Source organism: Cricetulus griseus, chromosome 6, assembly GCF_003668045.3.
Source record: "Cricetulus griseus strain 17A/GY chromosome 6, alternate assembly CriGri-PICRH-1.0, whole genome shotgun sequence".
Taxonomy (NCBI): Eukaryota; Metazoa; Chordata; class Mammalia; order Rodentia; family Cricetidae; genus Cricetulus; species Cricetulus griseus.
Window position 1 is genome coordinate 56,305,636 of NC_048599.1, and position 15,230 is coordinate 56,320,865.

A 15,230-nucleotide genomic window follows, 5' to 3' on the forward strand; every position below is an offset into this window, starting at 1 on the left:
CATAAGACCTTGAATTCTCAAACCTCTTGCCTCTTCCTTCCAAGTGCTGGGGTTATAGGTGTGTACCATTATGCCTGGATTTGAGATTTTTTGTTTTGTTTTGGTTTGGTTTTTGGTTTTTCGAGACAGGGTTTCTCTGTGTAGCTCTGGAGCCTATCCTGGCACTCGCTCTGTAGACCAGGCTGGCCTCGAACTCACAGAGATCCACCTGTCTCTGCCTCCCGAGTGCTGGTAGTAAAGGCTCGCACCACCAACACAGGGCTGGATTTGAGATTTTTATAACCCAGGCCATGTGCATTCTAGGCAAGTGCCCTTACAACTGAGCTACACCTCCAGCTTCTTGTGGATTTTTAGATAGAATGTTTAAACATTTATTTAGGGGAAATGCATGCACACACGCCCTGGTATGTGTGTGAAGAAATCAGGGAAAACTTGCAGGAGTCAGTTTTTACCGAGTGGGGCCCTGGGGATGGAACTCAGGTCATTAGGCTTGGCAGCAAGCACCTTTACTTGATGAGCATATTTCCAGCCTCTCATTTTTTAGTATGTTTGGGGTTTTATTTACTAAAAATCTTTGCTTTTTCTGGAATTTACTTTGGCATTAATATCTTCAGTGTGGTTTCACTTTTTAAGATGAAATCTATGTTTTTTTTTTCTTTTAAGATTCATGCTGAGGTATCATCATTACATTCTTAGAAACGTCCTAGGGGACCACACGGAGGGAGGCATGGCTGGAGTAGGCCACACGGTGGTGGTGTGAGGGAGGCAGTTGCAACCTCAATAGCAGATTCTCCAAAGACCACGAATTATCCAGGAGTAACTGCAATAGGAATTTCATGCCATCATGTATGATGTGAGTATTTAAGGAGGTTGAGGCAAAGGCAAGGCAAAACACAGGTCACTACCTGTGTCATTTAAAAATAATGCTTACCTATAGGGATAGATCAGTCACTGCACTGGTCCATTTTTTAGATGGACAAGTGTTAGGCATCCTTGAAGGAAAAAAGAAATCTCTGTGTCAGGTTGTGGTCCCTTCATAGTCTTTTGGCACAGTTTGTTTCTCCTCCTCCTCCTCCTGCCCTGCTCGTCCTCCATTTCTTTGCTTTGAGATACGGTCTCACTGGACCCACTAAAAAGCCTCAGCTTGCTTCAAACTGGAGACAATCTTCCTGCCTTGGCCTCCCAAGTGCTGGGCATGTAGCTCAGGTAGTAGAGCACTTGGCTAGCATGTATAAAGCACTGGTCTAGACCACACACACATAATAACAAATAATATAAAAATATAATTGTATGGGGGCTGGAGGGATGGCACAGTAGTTAAGAGCACTGAAGTGTTCTTCTAGAGGATCCGGGTTCAATTCCCAGCACCCACATGGCAGCTTATAACTGTCTGTAACTCCAGTTCTAGGGGATCTAACACCTTTATACCAATGCACATAGAATAAAGTTAAACAAATTGTATGTTACCAGCTGTAAAATATATACCTATGTACCTACCGTCCCAGCTCTTTCTGTTAAAGTAGCCGAGCAGACGCAAGTTTGTGTTGTCTTGTGCCATGCATCATTGGCAGCTGGGCGAGTAAACTGCTTGATGTAACCCAGTGAGGCTCAAGCACCCTCAGGTGGGCTTGGGGAAAGCTTGAATGCCCTTCCCAGAGGCAACCTCCTCGGGATGCATCAGAACTTTCTTCTCTAACTAGGCTGGAGTAAAACTTAGGCATCCAATGGAAGCAAAGTTCTTATTTATTTATTTATTTATTTATTTATTTATTTATTTTGGTTTTTCAAGACAGGGTTTCTCTGTGGCTCTTTAGAGGCTGTCCTGGAACTCACTCTGTAGACCAGGTGGCCTTGAACTCACAGAGATCCGCCTGCCTCTGCTTCCCGAGTGCTGGGACTAAAGGTGTGCACCACCACCCCCCGGTTGGAAGCAAAGTTCTTACAAAACTCCTAAATTTTCCTTAAAGGACCTTTTTAAGCATTTGCCTCCAAAATGTCAGCCCAATGAACTGACTCACAGACTTACACAATTAAATGTCCAATTTATTTCTCTTCCCCAATCAAGAGGGATTTTGTTTGTTTTTCTTTTCTTTTCTTTTCTTTTTTATCTTTTGAGACAAGGCCAAATTCTGGTGAACAAACCAACTTGGAATTCACTACGTATCCCAGGTTGGCCTTTAACCCAAGCCTCCCAAGTGCTAAGATTACAGGTGTGGGCCACTATAGTCAGATAACAATTTTCTTTTTTGTTTGTTTCTATTTTGTTGTTGTTTGAGTCAGTCTTGTGAAGTCCAGGCTGGCCTCAAGTTTCCTAAGTAACTGAAACTACCCTTGAACTCCTGACCCTCCTGTCTCCATCTCTCAAGTGCTAGGATCACTGGCCTATGCTACCACACCTGACTAAGAATTTTCTTTATTAGAGTTTCATACTTCTACACCACCTCAGCAGCGAGGCATGCTGGCCCTTTAACAGGTGAGCAGGAGGCACAGCTGAGCCTTCAAAAGCTAGGAGAAGCAAGCAGGCACTGGCCCAGGCTGCCATGGCTAACCTACGTGGGAAGTTCAGCAGCAGTCAGGTGGTGGGTGTTGGCAGCAGGAGTCACTGTGCGCAGAAAGTGGTCGGTTGTATTCTTCCAATGCTTAGCCAGCTCCCTAACTTCTGTCCCTCCTTGGAGCTGAGCTGGTAAGGTGGGAGGGTGGAGAGTTATGCTCATCTGAGAGCTCAGACTCTTGCTCCTTGAGGCCTTGGGTCAATAATCCTCTGCCCACTGTGCTGAAAAGAGACCATGGATGTTTTAGTGACCACCCCATCCTTATCGAGGAAGAGAATGTCTCTGGGTCTCTTCTTTGTCCTAGGTTTCCCTTCCAGAGGCTTCTCTATCAGTGGGGCACACAACCAGCAAGGAAGGCTACCAAGCTGCCAAGATGAAATGCCTTGAAGGTTTTACCAAGTGGGCTGAATGTCTACATAAAAAGTCCAGAGGTACACAGGCAAGAGGTACACACCAGCATAGCTAAGAAACCAGGCTCAGTAACAGTGATTGAAAGCTCTTCCGTGGCTAGCTACTGAGATAGATTTTTCTGGGCTTTTGTTTTACTTGCCGCTGTGGAAAAACTATCAGCAATGTTCTGACAGCGCTGTATGACTGTTCAGCAGACATGCAGTGTGAAGTATGGAGCGTATAGGATTAAGGCTCACTGAGTTGGGACAGCTGAGACTAGCTCGTTTCAAGAGGCAACAGAAGGGCTTGTTAGATTAGGAAGGGCGGGTGGAGAAAAGCCTGTGGTATCCATTCAGAGCATTGAAGAGATAGGTGGACAGTGAAGGGGTTTGGTGTCTGCCAAGTGTTATTTGTGTTAATGGGGGTTCACTTGGGAATGTCCTGGGGACAGGGGGACTAAAACAGCACAGAGGTGATGTTTAAAATTGTCTAGAGATGGCTTCTGACCGAAGCTTGTGTTTAAGATCAGAGTCCTCACACCAGTGTCTCCATCTTCTTCCACAGGCCTGCACTTTCACCAGAGGCCAAGCAAGTTCTCTGGTCCCTTGGCTCCCAAAGAAGGCTCAGTATCTGCCTTCCACCTGGAGGATGTGGAAGAAAAGGAGAACGAGGAGGAAGATGTGTGTTCAGATCCGGTCCCAGATGTGGAGGAGGAAGGGAATGATCTTGGGGATCCAGCCATACTGAGTGCCATCCAAAATACCCAAGTACCACGTCAGGTAGAGATAGAGAGAACAGTCCTGAACTTCAGTGTTCAGACTGTCACTCAACACTCTTCTTGTCGCCTCTACTTCTTTGCTAAGACCTATTTTGAATTAATATTGTTTATTTCAGGTATGATGCTGAATTGAGGCTTTTTCCTTCCCTCTTTCCCCCATCTCCCATTTAAGTTTCTGCAGCTGTCTTTTGCCTTAAATCACGTCCTAAGCTAGGTGTAGTGGTGCACACCTGCAATCCTAGCACGAAGACTCCTGAGGTACAAACAGAAGCATCATAACTTGGCCCCAGTCCGGATTACATAGAGAGTCACAGAAAGACCACACACACACACACACACACACACACACACACACACACACACACACACACACACACACACCCTAAAGCCAAACAAACAACAAAAATCCACAAGGCTGGAGCCCAGGGGGCAACTCAGTTGGTAAAGTCCTTGCCTTACAAATGTGAGCCCTGAGTTCAGATCTTCAGAACACATGTAAAACCCTGTATACAGCAGTGTGTGTCTGTACTCCTAGCCACTGTGAGATGGGAGGCGGAGACCAGAGGGACCTTAGAAACTTAGGGCCAGTTCTCTTGCCTTTGTGGCAAAATTCCAGGCCAGTGAGAGGTCTTGTTTCAGGACCCTTGTAGACCCCTGTAGACTAACATCTGAAGTTGTCCTTTAACCTCCACACACACACAGCATGCACATTCATGTACCTGCACATATGTGTGGACACAAAATCCCAGCACAGTCCTGTGTCTCCCATAGATAGTAACCCTACTATTGGTGAATCACTTTTGTTTTAGCCCTTGTGTCTCGGTGGGCCATTCCTAGTATTTGATGCCTTAAATTCACATGACCAATGGATAAAGACAAGGACTTCCAGTATAAGTTAGGTGACTCAGCCCTCCTGCAATCTACTCCTAAAGTTTTAGTCATCTTCAGAGGAAGAAGGATCCTGGCCCATTGGCCTTGAGGGTAAAGGGGAAGGTCCAGCTGTTAACGTCCTGGCTGTTGAAATAATTGGCTTTGTTGCCCGAGGCTTGTTTCTCTGGAAACAAAAGCAAAAGACAGGCCTTTAGTCCCAGCACTCGGGAGGCAGAGGCAGGCGGATCTCTGTGAGTTTGAGACCAGCCTGGTCTACAGAGAAAGTTACAGGATAGGCTCCAAAGCTACACAGAGAAACCCTGTCTCGAAAAAAAAAAAAAAAAAAAAAAAAAAAAAAAAAAAAAAAAAAAGGAGAAGACAGTGTGTGGGTCCATTTGAATCTGGCCTTTCTTCCTTTCTGTTCCAGAGAGGTCTGCATGGTTCCCCTGGAGCTAAGGCCCCTAGTGCTCCGGGGATGTCACAAACTTCCTTTCATTTTCTGTAGCCGGTGAGTCTACTCTAGTCTCCATCCTGTGAGGAGGTGACTGAGTGATACAGAGCATTCCATTCCTCGAAGTGCTGAGTGTCTTGCTTCCATTATGTTCAATCTACCCTTCTCCTGACCCTAGAGATGAAGTGCCCAGAATGAGGCACTGGTACGGTGTGGACAGCCACATCATGTTGAAGAGCTTGGTAAATGGCAAGTGGTTCAGAGTGGACTTAAATGCTACAGGAACAACTGCCACTCACACTAAATGGGGCAAACTATAGAATCCTGCTCCAACATTATAAAATATCTCAGCAGATGATTGAGTGCTGAGCATAGGGACAGGAAAGACATCTGCCATCCATGAGCTACATAATAATGTGAGAACTGACAACTAGGAAATCCTGTAGGGAGAGCTATAAGGTAACTGAGCTCTGCCGAGGGCTTCAGTGAGGCAGAAAAGAGACAGAGGAGTCTGCCCTCGGTAGCTGAAGACAGAACACAAAAGCATGGGTGTGTTCAAAAGCACATCCTCCCCACCCATCCTCGGGGACTGGAAAGGCACCTCTTAGGAGGTGGCAAGCTGTCAAAGGCCAGGAACACAGTCTCCACAGCTACCTTGAGGATTCCCCAACAAAGCAAAATATTGGGTGAAATTACTAAGGGGAAAAGGCAAGTGAGGAACCCAAAGGGAAATTACCTGAGCAAGGGCACATTCTCTCCTCTCTCAGTGGTGTGTCCCCCTTGTGCCCTGGACTATCTCTAGCCAATTCCTTTTCAGCCTGTGTTCCCAAGAGCCAGCTCTCCAGCCTGCCACTTTGGACCTCGACAGCCTACACCAGATCCTCTTCTGTTCTATAACCCACTGACCCCGAGGCTCCCTAAACTCAGGTATCAGTGATTGCATTAAGAGAACAAGCTGAGTTCCTCCTATAGGTCACAAGACATGGTGGCCAAGGACCACCTCTGTCACCTTTTATCACTTGCCACAGAAAAACACTGAGAGTTCACTAAGAAAATTCAGGAACATAGTCCAATCTGCCCACCCCACCCCCCCCCCGCTCCCCAGCTGAGGAAACAGAGCCCTGAGGAAATTACTGAGGCAAGGTCCGCTACCCTGGCAGAACTGAGGCTGGGGCTCAGAACTAACATCCATGCCCAAAGGTTGCCTGCTATGCCTAGATTGTCTGCTGACAGTCACTGAAGACATATCTTGGGATCGGGAAATGAGGATTGTGATGTTTTCTGCTTTTTGGTTTGGGGGAGGTATGTAGACCCCCAGGGCTGCCTTAGACGTTCACTGATGCTTACCTGGTCTAAGTAACCCTTATCTGGAAGGGTTGGTGCGTAGAGAAGTTTCCCACTCAGCTGATTTCCTTTTAAGCCTTCCCAGGCATCTGACCCAGCTCCACCCTCAGCACCAGCGGATCCTACTGCAGCAGCAGAGGCAAACAGTGAGGTAAAGCCTCCATGAGAAGCAGGGCTGAGGGGAAGCAGTCTCTATGTATACTGGGTATTTCCTTGTGACTACCTATCTTCCCCCACTGCATAATGGTACTCCATCACTGTTGCCCAACACTGCACCTTTTCTAGTCCTTCCAAGAACACCCCACAGCCTGTTTACTTCTTGGGAAGTCACTATGGCAGGGCATGCCTAAAGGGATGTTTCTGCTGGCTTGAAGTCTCCTAGCCCGGAAGCCTTGGTCTCTGAAGCCAGACACCTATGCTAACCTCATGACCCGAAAGGAGAAGGACTGGGTGATAAAAGTGCAGATGGTTCAGCTGCAAAGTGAGAACCCCCGCCTGGATGACTATTACTACCAGGTAAGCTCTGGGCCCCTAGTCCCAGCTTTTGACCTTGACCAGATGAGTTAGGACTCCTGGGCCTTCTTGACCCTCTCTTCAAGTCCTAGAGGCCACATCTGATAGGTACTGGCACAGTCACTCCAAAGCAGAATCCGTCTTTCTAAAGTCTCCTACACTTTGGTCAAATGGGGTTATTTACTGTTTTCTAAATACCCAAGGTTTGTTTCCATCCTTTTGAGAGGTTCCTTTATATCTACCCTTGAAATATGGGCATGTCCACTTCTGTGCACTTTCTTGAGCCTTCGGAGTGCCTTGTAAATGCCCACACACTTTGCCTGCTCCCCGGATCCTCAGGAGTACTATCAGAAGCTAGAGAAGAGACAGGCAGACAGAGAGCTGCTTGGACAGAGGAACAGGACTAAGTCTCTCAAGCTGGTCACACCTTACATCCAGAAGGCAGAAGTTTATGAGTCAGGTATGGCCAGACTGCTGCCTTGGTCTGGATACCTAGGTGAGTGGTATAGCTTCCTATAGAGAAGCATGCTCCTCCTGGCTCTCTTTATGCAGTGGTACGAATTGAGGGTTCCCTGGGCCAGGTAGCTGTATCAACATGTTTTAGCCCTCGCCGAGCTATTGATGCTGTATCTCATGGAACTCAAGAGCAGGTAGGAGTGTGGGATTATCCTAGAATTTTTTCTGCCCCCTGTTGTCTAGAACACATTCATATTTTGGGTTTAAAAACTCTTATTACGTTGTGACATAAAGGTGAGGAAGCAATGTGATCAGACTTTGTGTCTAGCCTTTTCCAGCTGCATTGGTGGTGTGGCTGATGGCCAGGGACTCTTTGTGCCTAGGATACAGGAGCTGCAAGCAGTCAGAGGCTCCGAGTATTATCCCTGATTGAGAAGGTGAGATAAGCTCACTGGGAGATGCTCTTAGCTAAAAATCTTAAGGATGGGATGTTGCTCAATTAACCTCTTCCCCTCCCAACTGTCAAATTCCCAGATGTTCCTTCAGTTACTAAAGATAGAGGAGGGCCAGAATGTTGAGTTTCCACAACTCTACCACTCGGGGGAACAGAGCAACCAGGTTGAGAAGCTCTTTCAGGCCTTAAAGACCCAGGAGCAAAACAACCTGGAGTGAGTATGAGAGAGTCCCAGCTTAGCCTCAGAGGAGGAGGATCTGAAGTGGTGGGGACTTGCTCTTGGCACAAAGTCTTCTTTCCTGGCACAACTCTCAAAACACTCTCCTCTCTTCCCTGCAGGGAGACAGACAACCTTCTGCAGGTGCTGTCTGTGAGGAAAGGGAAAATTTTGGTGGCTCGGCTGCTCCCCTTCCTGCCCCATGATCAAGCTGTTAGCCTCCTCCTGTGTATCATCTACCATCTGCCCCTCCTGATCCTGAGGGACATGTCTGACCAGGTGCTGTGGCAATGAGTAGCAAAGAGGGTGGTCTCAATGGGTTTGAGGTCTTCCCCTCCCCGCACCCTCCCTCCCTAGAGGTGCCAGCAAGATGTAGAGTAGTGCATCAAATAAAGAAGGTAATTACAGAACAAACAGCCATAGCAACAGCAGATCATCTTCAGGCATGATGAGCAAGGGAAAACAGATGAATGGCTGCACAGGTCTGAGTGCACTATGAGTTTGAGAGGAGATGAGACTCACCCCTCATCAGAGGACCCTTATCTATTTCCTATAGAAAGCCACTGTAAAATAATTCAGTATTCTAGTACTCTACCGGAATAGAGAGGTGTGAGCAGTGTTCAGCCTGGCACGGAACCTGAGCAGGAAGGTCGTCTGAGGTGGTCAGCCAGGGAAGGAACTGGAGGCAAAGTATGAGGAGATGAAGCTATAGTAGAGTTGGGAGGGACACTTCCTGATTTTCTTGCAGGCTCTACACATACTGTTCAAACCTCTGGGAAAATATATCAGTCATTTGACCTTCCATCAACTCCTCCATGGACTCCGAGGTCTAATGTTGCTACCACCTGGCTCCTCAGAGCGGCCAGTCTCTGTGGTTCTTCAGAATCAGGTAATAGATCTGGGACACTTTTCTTTCCACAGACTGTTTGTTTTGATGTTTTTTGAGACAGGGTTTTATATAGCTTAGGCTGGTCTAGAACTCTCCATGTAACCAAGGATAACCTTGAACTCATAAATTATGTTGGCATGTGACACCATGACAGGTCTCCCATAGATGACTTCTAAATGGTGCTACTAGAAAGAAATAATCAAGAGAACAGTCTCACCTCTACACAAATCTTATCCTCAGTAGCCCTTCTCAGTGTCTAGTGAGAATGGGACATGGTGTACTCCTAGTACTCAAGAGGCTGAGGCAGAAGGATCATGAGTTCAAGATCAGCTTAAGCTTGATAGCAAGTGTTAGGTCACTCTAAATCTGTCTCTGTCTCAAAAACAAACAAAAACCTTCCAGTGAACACAAGATCATCAGGAGATAGCTTATTAAATACCAGGTCCTTGGTCCCACTCTTAGGAATACAATGAGGAGCTGTGTGTGTTGGTGGTGGGGTATCTGTTTTCCCCCCATTTCTTCTCTCTGTTCCCTTCCTTTCCTTCTCTCCTTTTTCTTTCCATACTTTCTGGCACTGTTGCTTGTGAGTGTGTGGTAAGGCTTTGTGACAAATGCCATGGTGGGAATAGCATGTGGCACAGGACTTCTTGCCTCCTGGCATTTAGAAAAGAGAAGTACACATCTTGGCTGCGGGGGTGGGGGGTAGGGGGGTGCAGGGGGTGTGGCCCAGTTGGTAGAGTGCTTATGCGGCTTGTATGAAGTTCTGGCTTTGATCTCTAGCACCACACAAAGTGAGTGTGGTGGTGCATATCTGTAAGGGAAAGTAGAAACAAGGGTATCAGGGTTTCAAGATTACCTTTGTCTCTCTGCTGAGTTCAAGGCTAGCCTAGACTATCTGTGATCTATACCTGGGGAAATGACACATCTTTTGTGGTGGACTCCCTGTGACTGCTGGTGGTGTGAGTTTCCACATCAGAAATCTCAAAATTTTTTGTGTGTCCTTTAGAGTAAAAATAAAAAATGTGGAGGCGTCCCACATGTTTATAATTTTAGTTCTTTCTAAAGGAGAGAGAAGTCGTTTCTTCGTACTGAGCATACAAGCAAGGGCTTGTGTGTACTAGGCCCTTCCCATAGCATAGCATAGCATAGCATAGCATAGCATAGCACTCCTCCAGCAACCCACAGCAGCAAGTCATGAAGTATGCCACCCTAGACTTGACAGTGTCTGTCAATCTCTAGTGAATTCTCTTGTACACCCTGCTTTAGGTGAGAATGTGGCCCACCGACTACCTGCATCAGAGTCCAGGCTCCATTCCTCATCTACTAATTGATTCCTCCATTTAGTCAGCTCTCAGAGGCTTGTGGAAAAATCAGGGCAATGATTCCTTTACCAATGTCCGAGTTCTGTATTTAACTGTAAAATCTGACGGCTCTTGTGGTATTGGTCTCCATCTGTACACGAAAGCCTGTCCTTCAGGAGGAAGCCAGCAAAACCAGAGAAGCACAAAACACCCAGGTGACCTCATTTTGTCTTCAACTGTCTATCACTCACAGTTTGGGATATCTCTGCTTTATGCCTTGCTGAGTCATGGAGAGCAGCTGGTGTCCCTGGATGCTTCCCTTCGATCCAGCAGTGACTGTGCAGTTTGGTAAGATCATAAAGGCCTTATCAACACATTCCAATATCCCTGGGTGTGTAGGGTGATCCTGAGGAAAGGGTTCAAGTACTAGGGAGGAAGCTGGGCAGAGAAAGAAGACAAAGCAGAACAGAGTATCCTAGAATGTTGGTTTCTCACAGGGGACAGGGTCATAGTAACTAAAGAAGACATGTTTTAGAGTCAAATGGACCTGTCTACTGCAATGTAACTTTGAGACATTTCATTTCTTATTCTGTTTTTTCATCTTGGAGTGGTGCTATTAACTCCTTAGAATTATTAAAGTCAAATAGGAAGGAGGATGGATAGGCATTATTGGGTATGTACCAAATGTACAGATGTTACCTCTTTTGTTTGTTTGTTTGTTTGTTTTTCGGGACAGGGTTTCTCTGTGTAGCTTTGGAGCCTGTCCTGGCACTCGCTCTGGAGACCAGGCTGACCTCGAACTCACAGAGATCCACCCAGATGTTACCTCTTAATTGCTATCTGGGATGGGATGAGTGGCTGCAGTGGTGGACAAATAATAAGGGAATTTTCCTGGATATCAGTTTCCTGCATCAATATAAGAACTCGGCTGGGTTTATCTTTTCTGTCCATCAGGACAGACGTGGTGATTCTGATTGCCTGGGAGATCTCTCAGTTGCCTGCAGCATCCCTGGCAGAGCCCCTATCCTTCCCTAGGAACCTGCTTCCACTGTTCTGCCATCACATGGACAAACGATTAGTTCAGCAGTTGGAAGCCAGAATGGAGTAAGTGCTTACAGAGACAGTCATATAGCCCTTGTTCAGGACTGTGGATAACATCTCTTATAAACTGGGAGCATGGAAAAATAATGTGCTTTAGACAGAGTTCTATGGGCAGGGCATGGTAATGCATGCCCTCGATCTCAGCACTTAGGTTCAGAGGCGAGTTCCAGGTCAGCCAGGGCTACATAGTGAGATATGATACTGTCACAAAAAAAAGGTAGCTCTAGGGCCAGTGAGATTGTTCAGCAGAGGGACTTACATGGTGGAATGAGACAAATGACTCCTAAAAGTTGTCCTGTGGCCTCCAAATGTTCACTATGGAGTGTGTGTGTGTGTGTGTGTGTGTGTGTGTGTGTGTGTGTGTGTGTGTGTTAAGAGTAGGTGTGTGAGAAGGTGTGTCTTGTATGTGTGTGAACAAGCATGTAAATGTAATAAAACTTTAAACAGTTGATCTAGACTCTCAGGTATTTACTGAGTAACCAGTCTGGACTCATTAGGGTCCTTCCAACTGCTCAGCCAAACTTTTGCATTTATTCCCAATGTTCAGTCATTTGTAGGTGCCATTTCAGAGCAGTAATCTGAAAAGTTGAATAACTAATTCATTTAAAACTAGTTGAAAGACTATTCCAAAATATAAAAGAAATAACAGAGATATTCTCTATCCTCAGAATTTACCAGCTGTTAGAATGAGCCAAGCATGACTTAAACCATAAATATTTGTAAAATGGAATTGTTTGCAGTTAACTCTTGTTCTCTCTTTAGGCTTGCCTGTATCTAGAGATTTCTTAGTTCTGGAACTTACATGTGAGAAGTTGAAATATCAGAAATGAAACTATATCACCTGCCTACACATTTCCTATACTTTGTTATATTGGAGGACCCTGCCACAAACATTGTCCTATCCTTTCTTAAAATCTAAATGACTTGCCTAAAATTAAGGCATGACTTTAGGTATAATTTAAAAAATATCAAATGATATGTTGGAAACTTGTTTGTAAGTCTAGAATTACAATGAAGGCCATTTTGTGAATGTGTCAAGAATATCCTTTATAAGAGACAAGGCCTTGTTATATGTAATAAAAGTATAATCTGGGATGTTGCTTCAATGTTGCCAAACTTTATGTAAACCAAACAGTTGTGCTAAGGCTGAGAGATTTAGATATAAGCATCTTCCTTGGCATAGGAAATGCTTGGTTGCATTTTGTCAAATGAAGTCCTGCAATCAAAGAACACTGGAGTACCTTTATGAGCCAGGCTGGGTTCTAGGTAGGAGGGTAAAATTGGTACACAAATCTCTGATACTTTCAGGTTTACACAGAGGTTGGGCAGGAATTGACAGAAAATATCAATTAGTCATAAATACTGTGGGGAAACATGGGATGATTTGGGAGTGACTGGAGTTGAGAAAGGCTTTATACTGGATGAGCCAGGACGGTGCAATAATAGACACTGCAGCTGAGTGAAAAATGTTCAGATCATGGAAGTGGCCGTGTTACCAAGACTAACTAAGCATGGAGGCATGCCCCTGTGAAGGAGTATGCTGCTGTAGGGCCACTAGGGAGCCTTTACTTAACAAGGTACTGTTCGGTTTCTCCCAAATGCCTTCCAACACCTCTCGGCTCTCCCCCCTTTCTTTTCTATATCGGATTGTACTTTCCTGAGAAAAACAGAAGGAATTGAGAGGTGAGCTGCTACAAAGGATATCATTTGACTCCAATATTCACGTTAACCTTCATGATTTTAAGAAATAGAATCCTCGCCGGGCATTGGTGGCACACGCCTTTACCTTTAGTCCCAGCACTCAGGAGGCAGAGGCAGGCCGATCTCTTGAGTTTGAGACCAGCCTCCCGGTCTACAACAGCGAGTTCCAGGACAGCTTCCAAAGTCACAGAGAAACACTGTCTCGAAAAACCAAAAAAGAGAAAAGAAACGAAAAGGAAAAGAGAAATAGAATCCTCAATGTAGGAGCATTAAGAATAGATTTTTTTGCCCCCAAAAGGAGGTCTATTGGTCTGAGAGATTGGCACCCCCAAACCCTGAGACTGGGTATCCAAGAAAACTCACAGTGTGCAGGGTCTGAAAATCAGTTTTTGTAGTCAGGAGGAAGGGCCTAGTGAATGGTTTTGGGGTAAACTGCTCTTCAAAACTGCCTGGTGGGTGAGGAATCAGATTGCTTGCTTTTGTAAACTCCAGGCTCTGGGGCATCTGATGGGAATGGCTGCTTTGCAAAATTCCATGGGGCAGATTTCTTGAAGCCTTGGGGGGGGGGGGTTGTTTTGTGGCCCTGGTTTTTTTGTTGTTCGGTTTTTTGTTTTTTTCGGGGTTCTTTAACGGTTCTAGACTATCAGAGTCCTTGCCGCCAAGAAAACCGCACGAGTGTTGGGCCAAACAAGGGCACAAAACAATAACACAAAAGGTGAAGTGGGGCCAGCGACTGGGTTTTCCGAGGCCTCGGCACAGGAGAGCGCAACCGAAAGGACTAGAGTTTGTTTACTTGAGGGAGGGGAGGGGCGGGCGGGCGGCGGGCGTGGCTCTTCCGGCTAGACGCTTACTGGCTAGAGACCGCCTCGCAGTTCAGATGACTGTCACAAGGTACAAAACACGGCGCATGTCCGTGACGCATGCGGGCGCCTCTGCCGGAAGGAACACCTGGGCCAAGATGACTGCCAAGCCGGGGCCCGGAAGTCTTGCCTCCCCCGGCCGTGCCGGGGCCATGGAGCGGGTTCTACCTATGCTGCTGGTGCAGATTCCTGCCAAGGAGACGGCGCAGCTGGGATCGCGGGCACAGCTGCACCGAGAGCAGGAGGCCCTGGGGAGCCTGACGGCTGCGGGCAGTCTCCAAGTGCTCTCCCTGGCGCCGGGCAGTCGGGGTGGAAGCAGCTGCTGCCTCCAAGGCCCCTTTGGGCAGTAAGTGCTGCGGGACGGCTGTGGAGTGCTGGACAGCGGCGGAGCGTGGGAGGGGTCTGACACTTGAGCCGTTGGTGGCCGAGGGGTGACAGCGGGGAAACACCTGACAATTGAGCCCCATTCCTCTCGGAACCCCGTGCATCCCCAGGTGTGAAATGTTCACCTTGTCGAATCTCCTTACCTCACTTCCTGGGTGGGCAGAGAAGACAGCCCACTCCTCCATAGCTTCTGCGAACCCCGAACGGGTCCCAGCCCAGGCGCTGATTCTTTTAACTTCAAACTGATTGTTACAGAAAGGAGGAAGTCTTCCTTACCCGCACCCTCCTCTTCACAATGGAGCTGTGGCAGTCCTAGAACTTGAGACATAGACTAGGCTGGGCTCGAACCTATAGAGATCTGCCTGCCTCTGCGTAAGCTACCACACCTGACTTGGTTTAAAGGTGTCAGATGAGGCTTACTTCTAAATAATTTCAAATATCCATCTTTGTTCCCCAAATAATGTTTTCTTACAAACATAGCCCTTCTCCCCCGCTTCTCCTTAAACTTGCCCACTCAATGCAAGGGCTCTGGGGTCACTGAGCTGTCCCAGTTCTGCTTTTTCCATATTTGAATCACAATCTAGATAGCTGGCTTGCAATTCACAATCCTCCTGTTTAAACTTTTTTAATGCTGACATTACAGGCTTGTATCACCATGCCTGGCATGTCTGCTGTTTCTTAGACACAGGCTCCGATTGATTGAGAGAGACAATTGCAATAATGTACTACTATCCATTTTCATTAATCTTGATCCAAGGGGGACAGTTTACATCATAAAGTTTAGGAGTGCCCTCAATATATGCTGACCTTTTAAATAATGGGACGTATCTTAGGACCAGTCTGTATGAGACTGTATAGCCAAGAAGTTTCTCACTTTGGAATCTTCCAAGTTCTATAACAGCTTGGTATATACAAGACTAGTTTGCTAAATCCTCCCCTTGAGATAAATAAGCCTTAGCTCATAAGGTC

At 46.5% G+C, this 15,230-nt stretch overlaps 2 protein-coding genes across 4 annotated transcripts in view; both read left to right on the forward strand.

Moving 5' to 3' along the window:
- Positions 1-2,925: 2,925 nt before the first annotated feature.
- Positions 2,926-11,294, forward strand: Patl2 (PAT1 homolog 2). The gene is given in 16 exon segments (XM_035446856.1): positions 2,926-2,941; positions 3,507-3,721; positions 5,018-5,091; positions 5,653-5,659; positions 5,859-5,968; positions 6,462-6,541; positions 6,738-6,901; positions 7,238-7,358; positions 7,451-7,548; positions 7,738-7,791; positions 7,889-8,022; positions 8,148-8,304; positions 8,774-8,914; positions 10,469-10,563; positions 11,170-11,263; positions 11,265-11,294. Coding segments are annotated over 16 exon segments (1,590 nt in total).
- A 2,638-nt stretch (positions 11,295-13,932) lies between these two features.
- Positions 13,933-15,230, forward strand: part of Spg11 (SPG11 vesicle trafficking associated, spatacsin) — a 70,990-nt gene continuing 69,692 nt past the window's right edge. For 2 of the 3 annotated variants that reach the window (XM_027422000.2, XM_027421999.2), the window contains exon 1: positions 13,933-14,223. In XM_027422000.2, the coding sequence (XP_027277801.1) occupies positions 13,976-14,223 (248 nt within the window). In that variant the 5' untranslated portion in view covers positions 13,933-13,975. The remainder of the gene's footprint in view (positions 14,224-15,230) is intronic. The other variant, XM_027421998.2, reaches the window with a different exon arrangement.